The 15,183-nt window shown below is 36.1% G+C and overlaps 1 protein-coding gene and 1 long non-coding RNA gene across 2 annotated transcripts; one reads left to right on the top strand and one right to left on the bottom strand.

Annotated features, from left to right (window-relative positions):
* Window positions 1–2,568: 2,568 nt before the first annotated feature.
* Window positions 2,569–6,128, top strand: LOC109166256. Its single transcript, XR_002051628.1, has 10 exons — window positions 2,569–2,742; window positions 2,863–2,946; window positions 3,487–3,635; window positions 3,794–3,878; window positions 4,014–4,105; window positions 4,454–4,540; window positions 4,798–4,906; window positions 4,992–5,078; window positions 5,227–5,296; window positions 6,097–6,128. It is a non-coding gene; the product is annotated as an uncharacterized LOC109166256 (long non-coding RNA).
* A 401-nt stretch (window positions 6,129–6,529) lies between these two features.
* Window positions 6,530–11,561, bottom strand: LOC109166115 (late blight resistance protein R1-A-like). The gene is made up of 3 exons (XM_019315004.1): window positions 10,063–11,561; window positions 9,146–9,885; window positions 6,530–6,818 (listed from the first exon to the last, which is right to left on the bottom strand). The coding sequence occupies exons 1-3, from the start codon at window positions 11,527–11,529 to the stop codon at window positions 6,530–6,532; spliced, it is 2,496 nt and encodes an 831-aa protein (XP_019170549.1). The 5' UTR covers window positions 11,530–11,561.
* Between the last annotated feature and the right edge of the window lie 3,622 nt (window positions 11,562–15,183).

Raw genomic sequence — 15,183 nt, 5'->3', positions numbered from 1 at the left:
TTATGAAAAAGATGAATACTGCAAAATTTTTACTTGTCAAAAAATGAAATAAAATACCAAAGCAGAAAACAAGAGATTCAATATTAGGCTCAGTATGGAAGACGTCCCTGTGTTCATTTCATCGTCTTAAGTTAACAACCAGGAAAAAAAAAAACCTAGAACTTCATTCTATCTTACATTTCTAAGATTGCTAAAGCAAGCAACTCCATGTTTCAAATAATGTTGATTGGGTATACTATAATACTTAAAGAGTCACCAATATAACAAAGCACAGAAACTGCCACAATAACTTACCAGGAAAGAAGAAGAAAATTAAGGCGAATAAGTAGTGCCAAGAATGATGTCCAAAAGCCATACTCACCCCTACAAATCAATGTTCAATTTGATTATTGAAGCTTGGAATTTAATAGCATGCACTCACCATGATGATAAACCACAAAAATTAACGAGAGAGGATTACTTGATCCATGAGACAAGAGTTGAAGAGGCATGCAAAGTAAACAAAGGAACAAGAAAAGATTTGTGAATAAAAGTTCCCTTGGCAAGCATCAAAACCCTAAGGAAGATAATCGAAGAATTGTGAGAATAAAAGATGCAAGTCTTGACACTCATACTAAACAACATTGACCTAAAAATTAGCCCCAATGTCATAGTAATCATGTGAAGATTCAGAGTAAAAGGGAGGAAAAGAAGGGAAGACCAGAGACTGTGCTATACTTTTATTGCCAAACATTTACAAATAAGGAAGGATGCGCGAATAGTAACGAAAATAGTGAAAGATATTTACTTACACGGACGAGACAATGCAGACCCAATGGAGATTCCGAGGGGTCAGAGCCGCAGAGTAACAAACCACTCCACTTCTAAGTCTCTTCTTCATCCCTCCCTTGAGATCAACCAAAACACTGAATCATGTATATATGTCCCTTAAAAAAATATAATGTATGTTAGACTACACAGCTTAATTCAAGTTATCTTTTCGATAGCGTAAAACTCACTTGAATTCAGACATTTATATACTGAGAATATGGTCAAAGTACCGAGTAGTGGATGAGTTGTGCCTGAATTTTAACTTTTTGCTCTTTTTCTCCACTTTTGCCATTATTTGTCTAAATGACAAAAAATCATTGAACACACCACAATTTGGATCTATAAGAAGTGTTTCCCTCATCTTCATAGCTTCTCATTGGCTCCCATTGACTCTACATGCAACCAAAATGCTCCAAAAATAATCATTCCATTCATCTAAATCATCAAGAATTACACCTAAACACACAAATGAATAAAATGAGGAACACTTTGGACAAAATTATAACAAATGACAAGGAAAATAAGATTAAATACAAGGTGAAAATATGAACATTTAAGCTCATATCACTGTACAAATGTGGAGACTGAAAGAATGCGCCGCTACTAATACACAAATGCACCGCAAGCCCATAAGTACTCTAGCTTCGTCAAGAAATGCACCACAACTACTACAGAAATGCACCGCAACTACTTCACAAATGCACCGCAAAGGTATTCACGCGTCCTCCAGGCATGCCTATATCATCTGCTTCATACAAAATTTGAGGTTTACAAAGATAAGAAGATTGCATATATACAGGAAATAGGGGACTGCAAAGTAATAAAAACAAAGGAAAAGTAATAACATATATAATAATAAATATTAAGAAATATATATGTAGTTAGTTGGTAACCAAGAATTTTTGTGATTGGATCAATTCTAGCATGCATGCATCCATACATTAGCTTGTCATCGTCATTCATCATCTGAAGATATAGATGACTCTTCATCTGTGTGCGTACATTGTGATTCATCATCATATTCAGGTCCCACGATTTTGATCTATATATATGAAAAACAGAAGGCAAAGAATGAATTGAAGAAAGTGAAATTAGATATTAATGAAAGGGTGACAAGGCTAAACATATGTAAAGAAAATTATATTGAATAGAAAAATAATAAATGGTAGTAAGAATGAATCGTGTATGTTATACTACATACGCAGCTTAATTCTAACCTTAAAATTTTCAATTCCAAGACTAAGAATGAAATAAGATCAGAAGGAAGGAGAAATAGCAATAGATGAGATGAGATGATTTTAATTTGTAACGGAAGTAAGCTAGCATTGAATAGAAAAATAAATGGAAATGTAACAATGAATCATGTTGTACTGTACTAGGTAGCTTCAATTCTAACCTCAAAAATCTCGTTTCCACAGTCGTGTTGATATTGTTGAATAAACTTTGCAGAGGTGATAACGGACGGACAACACCCCTGCAATTCAATTGACTCCAAGGTACGAACACTGCTGGAAATTATTATTTTTCTGACCACTTTTCCGACCACTCATAAAAATGGTCGCAAAAAGTGAAATTATTTTAATTTTCCGTCAAAAGATTGGGCTGGACAGAAAAATGTTGGATTTTCCGACCTCCTTCTATTTGGTGGTCGAAAATGGTCTTTAAAAAAAATAGAAATTATTTATTGTATATAATGCTAAGATTAGACGTTAAGACTTGAGACTTGAGACTTGAGACTTAACCCTCATTTCATTTCATTTCCGCCGCTCATCTATTCTCACTTCTCACCTAAAAAAGCTCTCGCATCTCTGTCTCTCACCATCGCCGCTCAGTTCCGTTCATCGCTCAGTCTTCTCCGTCTGGGCCTCTCCACCCGTGGCTTGTCATCGACATAATATACGGAAGATATTTCCTCTCTTTCTCTCCCTCTTGGTAAGTGTTCTATGTTCATATTCGTTCTCTCCCTCAAATCAATCTTATTTGCGGATTTAGTGCTTCTGTGAATCTTTTCCTATCTATTCCTATTTGAATCTTTGCTTGTGACTTTTGCAGGATCAGAAGCCAAATGCTTCGTTTACTCGCAAAGCGTCAGTGAACTACACAAAGACACCTTCTCGTGAATCTTTGTAAAACAAGGTTTGTTTCTAGTTTAAAGCCTGAATGCTGTAATTCATGTTTAATTTTGTCCAAAATCTTCACTGAGTTTACAGTTCTTCTGCTTCTTCTTGCTTTAGTTCTGCTTGGTCAGTGGTTTAGGGTTGGTTGGTTGTAGGGTTCGGTGGTATGTTACTTGTATGTTAATTTTACATAGTAGTTGCTTCCACAGCTTTGAAATTAGTTATTTAGCTATCTTATTTGTGTTTTGTTTAATCAAATTTCTGGTTTGTGAGGTCTGAAGCAGCATTTCTTGGCTAGAATATTGGTATCTCCTTTAGGTCACCTAATTTTTAAAAGCTTTTGAGAGGAAAGTCGAAGTATAAATGTGCAAACAGAGGCTTATTGTCATTATTGATTTATTTGTTAACCAGTACTATGAGAGACATAGGAGATAGATAACCCTTGTATTCTGATTTTGATTTCGACTCAATTTGAACTGAATTGTGGTTATCTATGATCTAGTAATTTTTTTCCTTTTCTTGCAATTCAGGAAATTTACTGAATTATTTGGTTTTACAGAGGTAAAATAGCTCACTTCTTGACTTCCGCGGATCAAATTTCTGTTGTCCAGCAACACAAACAGAAGACAGAAGACAGGGAAAGATGAAGAACAAAAGCAGCTAATTAAATAATGTTGTACACAGCCAGAAGAAACTGAGTAACACCAAGTTATTTTTTTGAGATGAATCTGTTATTTTTTTGAGATGAACAAGTTAGCAGATTTTTATGATGTGCTTTAGTTTTAGCAGCATTTATGAGTCTTAATGATGTGCTTTAGTTTTGTTTCTTTGACATGACTCTTATGGTAATTCTTATTGCATTCTAGGTGAATCCCCCTCTTCTACCTCAGTGCCTCTGATGTTGATAATTTAAACAATCCATTGGCTGTAGACAACAATCCTTAGCTAAAGGTGAGTGTTCAGTCTTTCTGAGATTGTCTGCTTCACATTTTGATATTATTTTACAGCAAGTAGCTTACAAAGAGAATCTGAGATTGCTTGCTTCACATTTTGGAAAGATTCAGTAAGTAATTGAAATCCTTGCAGCCTTGTAACCCAGCTGTTGGTGGGCTTGCAAAGTCACAGCTCGTACCTGAAGTGGACGCATTAGGTGGTGAAATTGGAAAGGTAGCTGACAGGTAAATCCCAACTAAGAAATTATGTTATAATGCTTAAGGGAGGAAAGGCTGAAGTATATTAGCCTTCCTGCTAAAACAGAGGCCAAGATGTACTCCCATGAACTTAATGGGGGGTTTTTTGAATGCGGACTTTCATTTGTGTTAGGGAAATATGTTAGCTCATTATACAAACAAGATGAGTTTTACGAGGCAAAAAAAAAAAAAAAACCATCTAAATTATGGTTGTGTACTCATCCCGGTGGTAAAATTTTATCCAGCTATTTCATAAAGATTTGAGCCTTTTTTTTTTTCTTAATAATTCATTCTTGCTTAAAGAAAATGCTGCATAATTTTCTTGCTCTTCTACAGCTTTGGATTTCTTTTTCTTGCTCCTTTGTGGAAGCTTGGCTGGGTGCTGTATCAACATCCATAGACTCATCTACATCTCCAGTAGAGGTAAGAACAGTGATACAGTACTCATATTATTAACACAATTTGAGAATATAGAATTATTCAGATTTTAAAATATTATTAAATTAATGTTTATTATTTTCTATCTATTGTTTCAGTTTGATACCAAACTGAAATAGTTGTTTTATATGGCTAATATACCGGAACATCGCAAATGGATGTACAACTAATTGATGCCAAGAAAGAGGGGGGTACACTGATGAGTTCATAGCAAGTATTTTTAAAGATATTTTCTTAATCAGACTAAAGAGCAAGATCAAGGATCTAGAGTCAGAAAATGAGCTTCTCCACACTCAAAGAGTAGTTGTAGAGCATGTAGCAAACTCAAACCAAGCAGATTCAGCATTAAAGGTAACAACATGCCAATATTTATTTCTTTCTGAGTAGTGTTGGATGTAAAACTTCTATACAACTCACACTGTCCCTCAATGACTAGCAAATTGAAAACCGATACCAAGTTCATGAAGATGTGAAGACAGAGGAAGTACAACAAGTGACAAAAGTGGAGCAACAAATAATAAAGGTACATTAAACTTCCAAGTGATAGTTTCCATGGAAGGAGAGCAACTGCTATCGGATTTTACTGTTTACTTATAATAATGAGGAAATCTGTGACTGCCTGTAGGATTCCTATCCTCCCATCTCTTTAACAAAACAAAGATCACTGACAGATAGGCAGCATGCAAGTAGTAGAAACATATGAGAAGAAGAAAGAAGAAAGTAGCACAAAAGATATCTAAGGTAAGCTGAATAGGAGGAAGGGAAGCAAGAAAGAAAATGAGGGATCAAGATTCGGTCACTTCTCACTTCCATGGAGAACTGTTGTTACTCTACAACTTGAGAGTGCGAGGCCTCCCTCGTAAGGATTATATAAATTCCAACTTCTCATAATGGAATCTTGTGTATTGCTTTTATTGTTAATTCTCTTGCATAACCAGTGTTTATAATCTTTGACAGCTTTGTATATAATGTCTTGAAGAGGTTCTTATCTGAAGAGACAGCTGAATCAATCAAAGGCTTGACTAAGGTAACCTACTACTCCATGGTACATGAGTTTTGAATAAATCTCATTAGTAATAGGAGAGTATTTAGCTTATCATATCCAAGGTTTGAGCTACAATTGCCTTTTGTTTATACTTGAGAAATTGCTTTCATTTGACCTTAATAATAGTCCTTTTATTTGGAGCTTTTGTTGTCCAAGACTTTAATAGTTATTATCCATTTATGGTTTAGAACTTTATATAGATGCTTATAACTCATTTGTAGTAACACTTAAGAATATACCAATAGTTAACAATTTATTAATTTATTCTCCTCAAATTAGTATTTTTAAATTTGGGTAAAAGCTAAAGCTTTGTTATGTCTGAATGAGTTGGTTGATTCCATGTGTTTAACAAATGAGGCAATGATGTTGAACTGCATTACTCCATTTAAGAGAGCTCTAACCATCCCTGGTTAGATATTTAAAAATAGAGTGCAATTCAAAATCTGAGATGAAACATGATAAAGCTAGCTTGTTAATATATTTCTGCTTCTTTCAGCTGCCTAATAGTGAAAATGCCTAATCTGCAGAAGGACACTAGAAACACTGATGATTGAATAGGCTGCTTCCATACTGCAAATATGTCCTGGGAACTTGTGTCTTTTCTGTTTATACATTTAGAATTAAGAGACTAATAGAAATGCCATATTTTGACTTGTTTTAAATTTTCAACTGTATATCGATGAATGAATTCTCTTCAAGCATATGAAATGTGTATTTTATGTTTTTCAGCAAATATTTTCCGACCAGCTTGGAACAATATATATATATATATATATATATATATATATATATATATATATATATATTGATTTCATTACAGAGGATTCCTCTGTAGTGAAATGAATTTTTTTTATTGACTGCGTCCAATTTTCCGACCACCAAAGTGGTCGAAATTTTCGACCACCGGTGGTCGGAAAATCTGGACCCGCCTAACTATTCTCTTGGCCATTTTTTCCGACGGCTTTAGAAAAGTGGTTACTCTTTCCGACCACTCTCTCTGGTGGTTGGAAATAGCTAGGGGGATGTTTCCGAATACTCAAATTGGTCGGAATAGAGGTCGGAATAGGCGTTTCTGACCTAATTAAGGCTATTTTCGACCACTTTTCGGTGGTCGGAAAATAGCAAATTTCCAGCAGTGGAATATCTTCCATATCCACAGGGATTTCTTTCAAACAATAACAAAATCTTAAGACTAAGTGCTTAAGACATGGGAAGGAACTATGTCGGATTATGCTACATGAGTGATGGGAGAAAGGGAGGAACGAGAGTTACAGAGAAGATGAAGAAGAAAGATGATGATCTGATATTATTCATTAAGAGAGATGGATACACTGGTTATAAGGGAAAAAGAATAGAAAATAAAAAGGATGGGAGGATATTACATTTTTATCCTCCAACACCCCCCCCCCCCCCCCCCGTAAGCTGGAGCATGTAGATTCTACATGTCCAACTTAGATACAAAAGAACGAAAAAAAAGAATCAATACAGCAACCAACATTATACAAAGAAGGGTTTGATGTCTGGATTTGGACCAGCTAACCCATCAAAAGAAATGTACTTGGCATAGTTTGGTTCCTCATCAAACTTCAAATTCACAACATATTCAACAAACTGCATGCTTAAAAAAAAGACCAGGGCAGAAGCAACAGAGCATTTCTGGAGAAGTAGACATCTTTTTCTTGCAGACAAGTAATCTTTGTTCTCGCCCTGGTATCCCTGCCAAGGCAGCCGTCCACGGAGAAGGAAGACGAGTGTATAAGCAAGGGACTCTAAATCATCTCTTCGGCTTGCAATCCTTCCATGATGAGCATGCACACTTGCATAACATACTGTCCCTCTGAAAACATCATAACGTTGAAATAACAACGACAACCTCACCAGTGAGCAATGCTGGAATCTGAAAACACAGAGATTTCCCAGATCCAGTTGCTGCAAGCACAAGGCAGTTTCTGTGATTCAACCAAGCTTCCAGAGATTGCTTCTGAAAACTTTTCAAGGAAGAAAACCCAAAGTGCTTGACCAACAAAGTTTTGACCTTCTTTTCCCAATCTTGGCCAAAGACCTCTTCATCTTTGCAATTCGATGGTACAGATATTTCATGCGCATTGCACATATCAGTATCCATCACAGGAAGAAGCTCAGTATGACCTTCTAGAGTCCTCTGCAATGCCTCTGATTCACAGTGTGATACAGGTTCATCATTGTACTTCCTTTTTATGGGCTTGCAAGCTGATTTCAGGCATTCTTTCATATTAGACTGCCTCGTTCTATCAAAAGCAGGCAAGGCATTAGGGGCTCTTTTCTGCCTAGAATTGGTCTTGGGGGCAACACATGTACTACTAGTTGATGAGCCCTTATTTCCATGTGAACCATCCAATATATACTCAATTGCATGACTTACTGATGGACCAACTGCTTTTACAGCATCTGTAATATCAGAGAATTCAAATCCCATTCCAACCAATTCAGCAATTACCTGGTCAGAAGCCATGTTCCCGGAATAAACCTTGTGGAAACAATAGGAATTGGGGAGAGAGTGAACCCTAGAATCGAAGAACTTTAAACCCTCGCATTCGCAGTGTCCGAGGCTCCGCGCCAAGAAGACTGTCTCGTCCCATAAATTCTCCACTACCACTTTAGATATCAAACCACCACCAATCCTCAAAACACGATCCTCAACAATAAAAATCCAGCAATTTGTGCAAAAAACGTTTGATGCGAATCGAGAAAGGGCGTCAATGATGATACCTGGAAATCAGAAATCAATAGGAGCTTCCTATTCTCAAAATCAGAAATCAATGCGATTCGACTCTGCTCCTCGGCTTGCCGTTGCTTGATTCCAAGTTCCTCTTCTCTTTGCCTCGCTGCGGAGACTTGTCTTATAGCTAACTGGCCTAAATTTCGACTAACAACTTGGATCTCAACAAACCAATCCCCAATCAACGGGATCCGCTTCTCCGGCACTCTGCGGAGCGTAGATGACGGTATTTGATCCAGAAACTCTCGCTCAATTGAGTCCACGCACTTCAAAGCCATGGCTCTCTGAACGTATTTCAGATGGAGAGATACAACCGCTGTGGCTGAATCTGTAGATTCCTCCATCTGTTTCTGACTGAGAAGCCCTTCCTTCCTCTGCGGATCGGCTACGGACGTCAACTGCTCCAAACTCGGAATCCTCTGCGGAATTGATTGACTACTCTGCGTAGCAATCGGATTGATTGACTTCCTCTGTGGAATTGATCGACTACTCTGCGTAGCAATCGGACCTACGGATTTAACAATAGACATCACTGGATGAGCCGTGCTTTGACTCGATTTTCCGGCGACGGTGATAGCGGCGGCGTGGCTGCCTCGCCGCTCTGATACCATGTCGGATTATGCTACACGAGTGATGGGAGAAAGGGAGGAACGAGAGTTACAGAGAAGATGAAGAAGAAAGACGATGATCTGATATTATTCATTAAGAGAGATGGATACACTGGTTATTAGGGAAAAAGAATAGAAAATAAAAAGGATGGGAGGATATTACATTTTTATCCTCCAACAAACTACTATCGATGACCATCCATTGCTTGAGCGTTTTATCTTCGAGAAGCAAGAATTTTAATTGACAAAATCTTTCACTTTCTACTTTCCATACTTTTTCATAAAAGACATTTTTCAATTTGAGAATCTCAAGTTTAGGCAACCTTTCAATTGCCTTTAAACCCCAATTTGTAAGCATAGTACCGTTCAACCTCAACTTCCTTAGATGCAAAGGAAATGTACATGTCATTGGACGGGTTGAAATGCAACCAAACAAAACTGAAATTGATAGTCTCTCAAGACATATCAAATATTCAAGATTATCCAATATAATAGGATTGCTGCCAAATACAAACATTTTCAATTTCTCAATGATTGGAAACCAGAAGTGATATGCTCCTGTCGTACAATGAGTTGAGCACACCCAAGATAATGTTTGCATATTAACTTGAACATGGGTTGGAGGATCAATGACATATGAATTGTGAAATTCAAGATGTTGTAATTGCGGTGAGTCCCAAATTGTTGAAGGCAAATGGATAGCAGGTTTTCTAAGTTGAGATTCTTTACTAGAAACAATAAGTGTCTGCAAGTTTCGATTGGTTAACACTACATACTCAAGACCCTCAAACCATTTAGGTACACATAGGTGTCTCAAAAAAACTAAATCTTGTAAGCGTGTTGGTGCTCTTTGAAGAAACGAAGATGGAACAAAAGCCAAAACTCTAAGCAACTTGAAAGATACATATATACCAGCATCCTCTTGAAAGAAGAAAATGGAGCGAGGGTTGTTTGTTCTTAACAACACATAATAGTCAAATTTATGTGTGTATAAGCTTAACCAGCGGCATGAATTTGCAAACATGCTAAATGATCCTCGTGGAAGTTGTAGAGTATTTAAAGCACAAAAAATTCCCTCTTTTTGAGCTTCTCTTACGCAAAAGCTATGCAAGGCACTATGCATCCTACAATTCTTAACTTTTTTACCAAAACTCCAATTGTCAATTAGAACAAGACTTCTATCAATAAATTCTTCTAGATACTCATAAGCTTGATTTTCTAGCCGCTTATTCTCCAAAGGCTCAATAAATCCCTCATCAATCCATAACCTAATAAGTAATTTCACTTTGATTGCACTACGTTTTGGAAAAACTCCAAAATATAGAAAGCAAACTTTCAAATGTTGCGGTAATTGATTATAAGTGTGGGTCAATGCCCTCTTATCTAGAACTCCAAGCAACTCTATTTCCTTTTCAACCTTCTTCCATTCTTCTTGTATGTTGTCACACTTAGATAGACGCTTTGCAACTACAAGAATTGAGTGTGGCAATCCTTCACATACCTCTATAACTTGGCTCCTAATTTTTTCAAATTTAGATGCCGTATGTCGTTTCAAAAAGGGATTATTGCAAAATAAATCCCAACTCTCATCTGGATTTAACAAAGGCATGTGATAGACATAGAAACTTGAGGGCCAATCTTCCAAACCGAAATTCAAACTGATATAAAGGTAATCACTCCTTAAATGCGTAGTGGTTTGCACTACACGACTTCTCTTATCATATTCAATCGGAAGACATCGTCTTATATCATTCCAAGCTTGAGTGTTGCATAAGTTATCCAAAAGAATTAGAAACCTCTTACCTCTCAAGAAATTGTATACCTGCCTAGCTGCTACATCATCATCATCAGGAATGTTTGGCTCCTTTGTTAGTGTCCAAAGAAGGTCGTGTATCGTTTGGGTCTTGTTGTATTCCCCAGACATGGTAACCCAAGCTCGTACATCAAAGTGGGATGCAACCTTTGGGTCATTATAGACACTTGTAGCAAAAGTTGTTTTTCCTATACCGGTCATACCAAGAATTGTGATTACTTTGAACTGATGAAATTTCCCCCAGCGATCATCCTTGACGAGTTTATCCACTATCAGCATATGATCACCGCGACGACCCACCATTGTGCCCCCCTCAATCATCACTAGAGAATTTTTTATCCAAGGAATCAGTGCTCCTTCACTTTCATTCTTCACTGCTTCTTTGCTTATGCTGCTGCAAAGTTTCAGCAACTCTGCTGCGTTTTCTGCCACTTCTCGCAAGATCTGGTGGAGTTTCTGAGAAGCATTTTGTTGATCCTCTCCGTTTTTTGCCAAAAGAAAGTTGCTTAGTTGTATTTCGATTCGATCTTCGGCTTCCAGTGCAAAGTCTCTGATCTTCATCTCCAATTCTCTGGTTGCAGCGCCACCCCCAGATTTCTTTTGCACAAAAGCTTGCAAAGATGAAAGCTTTTCAAACAAAGAATTGATTGATATGGATGCTTCATCATCAAGAGAAACCCTTGGATTATTGGGTTGCAGAAATTCCAACTTCATTGTTGCACTGAGAGAAGTCAAAGCAACAGATGCCATCTCTCTCTCTCTCTCAAATTGTTCAGATCTACTTGTTTACTTTTGTCAATGAGTATTGAGTGGGTGAGGCCACAACTCTGCTAACATTGCATAAAAAGATGAAGGTGGTCTGTGTTGTAATGTTGTTTGTGCCCGTTAGCTCCTAACCGGTGATTTGAGTATAGTATTCAAAGTATTCCGTATAAGCTAAAACAAGAACATAGTATAGAGAGATAGGGGGAAGAGTAAGTTTCATTTCACTAGCCCCCAAATAATACAACATATGTAAGTATATATACAATGCAAGTATAACAGATACAATAATGGTATGATTAATTATCGGACCGTTACGTCCGTTACATAATAATGTCCACTAAGTATATATATTTATAACACTCCCCCTTGGACATTATTTGTCCATAGTCTTGCCTCGTTAAAAACTTGCTAGGAAAACCCGGTGGGAAAAACCTAGACAAGAAAAGAGTACAATAGAAAATATATTCATGCCTCATTAAAAACTTCACTAGGAAAACCATGTGGGAAAAACCTAGTTGAAGAAAAGAGTACATGATATATGTAAAAACATATATTGTATTTGGTCGCCTCATTAAAAACCTTAACTTATGAAAACCCTGTGGGAAAAACTTAGTTAAGGGAAAAAGAGTACAACCATAAGCCTTCAGGGCGCAAACCGCATAATCTTCAGGATTTTTGGGTTTGTCTATTTAAGCAATTATTTTGCAACTTTTCCTCATTGTCATTACTATATCATACTCATGCCTCGTTAAAAACCACACTAGAAAACCCAATGGGAGAAAACTAGCGAGGAAAAGAGTACATGATATTTATGTATTTATTCGTTGCAAATAGTGCGCAATTGTTAGTCTTTTATGACTTAATCTTCAGGATTTTACGTTCTATCTTCTGGATTGATTCAAGTAAATGTACTTCCCGTTGTGTTGCAAATAGTGCGCAACTGTTAGTCTTTTATGACTTAATCTTCAGGATTTTACGTCCAATCTTCCGAATTGATTCGAGTAAATATACTTCCCGTCTCCCCCTGAAGATAACAATCTTCAAGTTCTACATATATTTCAAAATTTGAAGAGATGGATTGGACAAATCTTCTGGATTGTCTCTAGAGTAGTGTACAATAATCTTATGGCTCTTCTAGAGCTCATATAACATTTGTGCAATACAAGTGTTATTGTCCTCATTTTGATCATTTAGGAAAATTCAGTGTATAACCAGTTTGGACTTGGCATTACAGGGATCAAACAAAATAGCCAGTACCCAAGTAGCCTATTAAAACCGTATCACAGTTTCTTACATAAATATCATGTCTTTGTATCTTGAAGATACCGGAGGATATGTTAATCATTATTCAAGTACTTCATTGTAGGGGGAGCACTAGATTTTGCTAGCAACTTCATCGCAAATATCATGCATGTTGCGATTATGGAACTTCTGGTTCTAAAATGGTGCTCCAACGATAATGAAGTAAGGGACTTCGAGTCCAAATGGTTCGTTATCTTCTTCAAGAGATTATTAGGCAACCTTTAGTTTGATAAAAACATGACACTTATGCATATAGACATGTGAAAAGCATTTTTAGATGTAGGCTGACTGGTGTATAAAAATTCTTCAAGGAAAAACTCGATCTTCAAGTCGAGATAATACTTATAGCTTTCACAAGCTTTTTATTTCAAAAAACGATCTCAGTCTTTAAACATGAACTGACTTCATCAAGCTCTTTATATATTTCATTGATGTTTACACCATCAATATTGACTGAGATAATAAATAAGTCCATTATCAACTCTTTATTGAGCACATAATGGTACATATTATTCCTTCTACATGAGGATAATAACCCCATTCGCAACTCTTTAAAGAGTAAATAATGGCACTTAATAATACTAAATAAATCCTCATTCTGAAATTATAAATCCATCAGGGATTTCTCATAGATATTTTGTAGGTATAGATTTGCTAACTTGTCATTGGAGCAAATCTTCTGGACAAATATTTTATCACTCTTCTGGAGTTCATGTGGATCAAGGTATTTTATATCATAAAAAACTATATACGTTTTTATTTGTCCGAAGTATGATGACTTCATGTCAAAAGCATCAATATGAATATTTGTACCTTGATTTGCTATTCCTTATTTCATCTCATAACTTAACAGTCGCTATGACAAAGCGGGAAAGTAATAACGAGATGATAATATACAAAATACATCTATAAGAACAAGTATTATCCCTTAGGCTTTAAGATGCTTAAAGCTTAGATTGATTTATAATATATCAATCCAAGTCATGACGTTTAACATAATGCCAATATTCAAATGACTTCTCTAAAGATGTATTTTATACCTTAAGGATATTATTTAACAAAATTTCCTTTTCTTTCTAGGAGAATCACCAAATCACTCTTTACAAATTACAAAAATAAGATGTGAATTTGGGAATTTTATGTCTCAAAGAAAAGGTATTCAAAAACTGACGTTTTGAAGCAGTGGACTTCTGGTCCTGAAGTATCCTTTTAGGTAAAAATGGTCCTTATCTACTTCAGGAGATTATTTGGACATAGACTAAATAGTATGTAAAATTCCTTTTAAGGAAATGCTCGATCTACAGGTCGATGTAATACTTGATTCTCCATCTCCAATAAGCCCCTTAATAAGTACGTACTGGTACATATTCATTTCTATAATTTCCTATTTTAAGAGGAAATTACTCAATCAATTGCTTCACTATTTTAAGTTTGAGTAAAGCAATTGTACTTCAACAACAAACGTGTTGTGATATTTATTCTCTTTCATTTTTGAGAATTATAAATCCATCAAGGATTTTCATATAAACATTAGTGTCTAATGACCCATAATTTCTAGGTCATGACTTTAATAAGCTGCATATCTAGAATTATTCTGCCAATCATGTAGCGGAACTTTTAATAATATTTATCATGGGAAAGTATACTTGATGCTGGGTTTCTGCGTGAACCCTTAGGCTACAGACTCGCTTTATATCTCACCACCTTATCATTCTTGTTTTCCTTCATACAAACACCATTTGTAACCTACAGGGTTAATACTTCAATGGTGTACAAAAGGAATATATTAGCGAGTTGAGATGTATATGCCTTTAATTGCTCTCTCTATATATTAATCAACCTAGGCGCTTCTGGCACCTAGTTCTGGATCCAGATTGTCATATAATATGAGCAATTTGAAGGCAACTGTGTTGTCGACAACTTACAATATTTTTAAGAATCTCTCCCATATATATAAAAGTAGTTTTCGAAGTTAACCAGATTATAGCCATTTCCCAAGGATATTTATATCTGGTTGTTCCGCAACCCAGTATTATGAATATTTGGTGCACCAATAATTTTACTGGGCTTTTTCTCGTCGTCTGGACGATCGTCTTAAAGATATAACTTTTTAATATTTCAAGAGCTCTAAGATTTTCACGAGTGACATAAATTCTTTACTAGATCTAGTTGATTCTTTATTTTTCTATCCCAATGAATCTCCCGCGCTTCTGGCGTCAAGGAGTATTGATAGATATATATGGTCCAATTTTGGGGAATATGTATGGGACCTAGTCACTCTTTTTATGAAAAAGATTATTTGGCAGATATGTTTGATTTCTTTCTGAACTTCCAGTT

The sequence above is a fragment of the Ipomoea nil genome, unplaced genomic scaffold (genome assembly GCF_001879475.1).
Source record: "Ipomoea nil cultivar Tokyo-kokei standard unplaced genomic scaffold, Asagao_1.1 scaffold3087, whole genome shotgun sequence".
NCBI lineage: Eukaryota > Viridiplantae > Streptophyta > Magnoliopsida > Solanales > Convolvulaceae > Ipomoea > Ipomoea nil.
This window is presented reverse-complemented; position numbering and strand designations above follow the sequence as displayed.

Coding starts and splice junctions, on each gene's coding strand:
- LOC109166115 (XM_019315004.1), bottom strand. CDS start 11,529: ATGGCATCTGTTGCTTTGACTTCTCTCAGTGCAACAATGAAGTTGGAA. Junction 9,886..10,062: donor GTGCCTTGCATAGCTTTTGC/GTAAGAGAAGCT, acceptor TTCTTTCAAGAG/GATGCTGGTATATATGTATC. Junction 6,819..9,145: donor ATGGTCATCGATAGTAGTTT/GTTGGAGGATAA, acceptor AATCCGACATAG/TTCCTTCCCATGTCTTAAGC.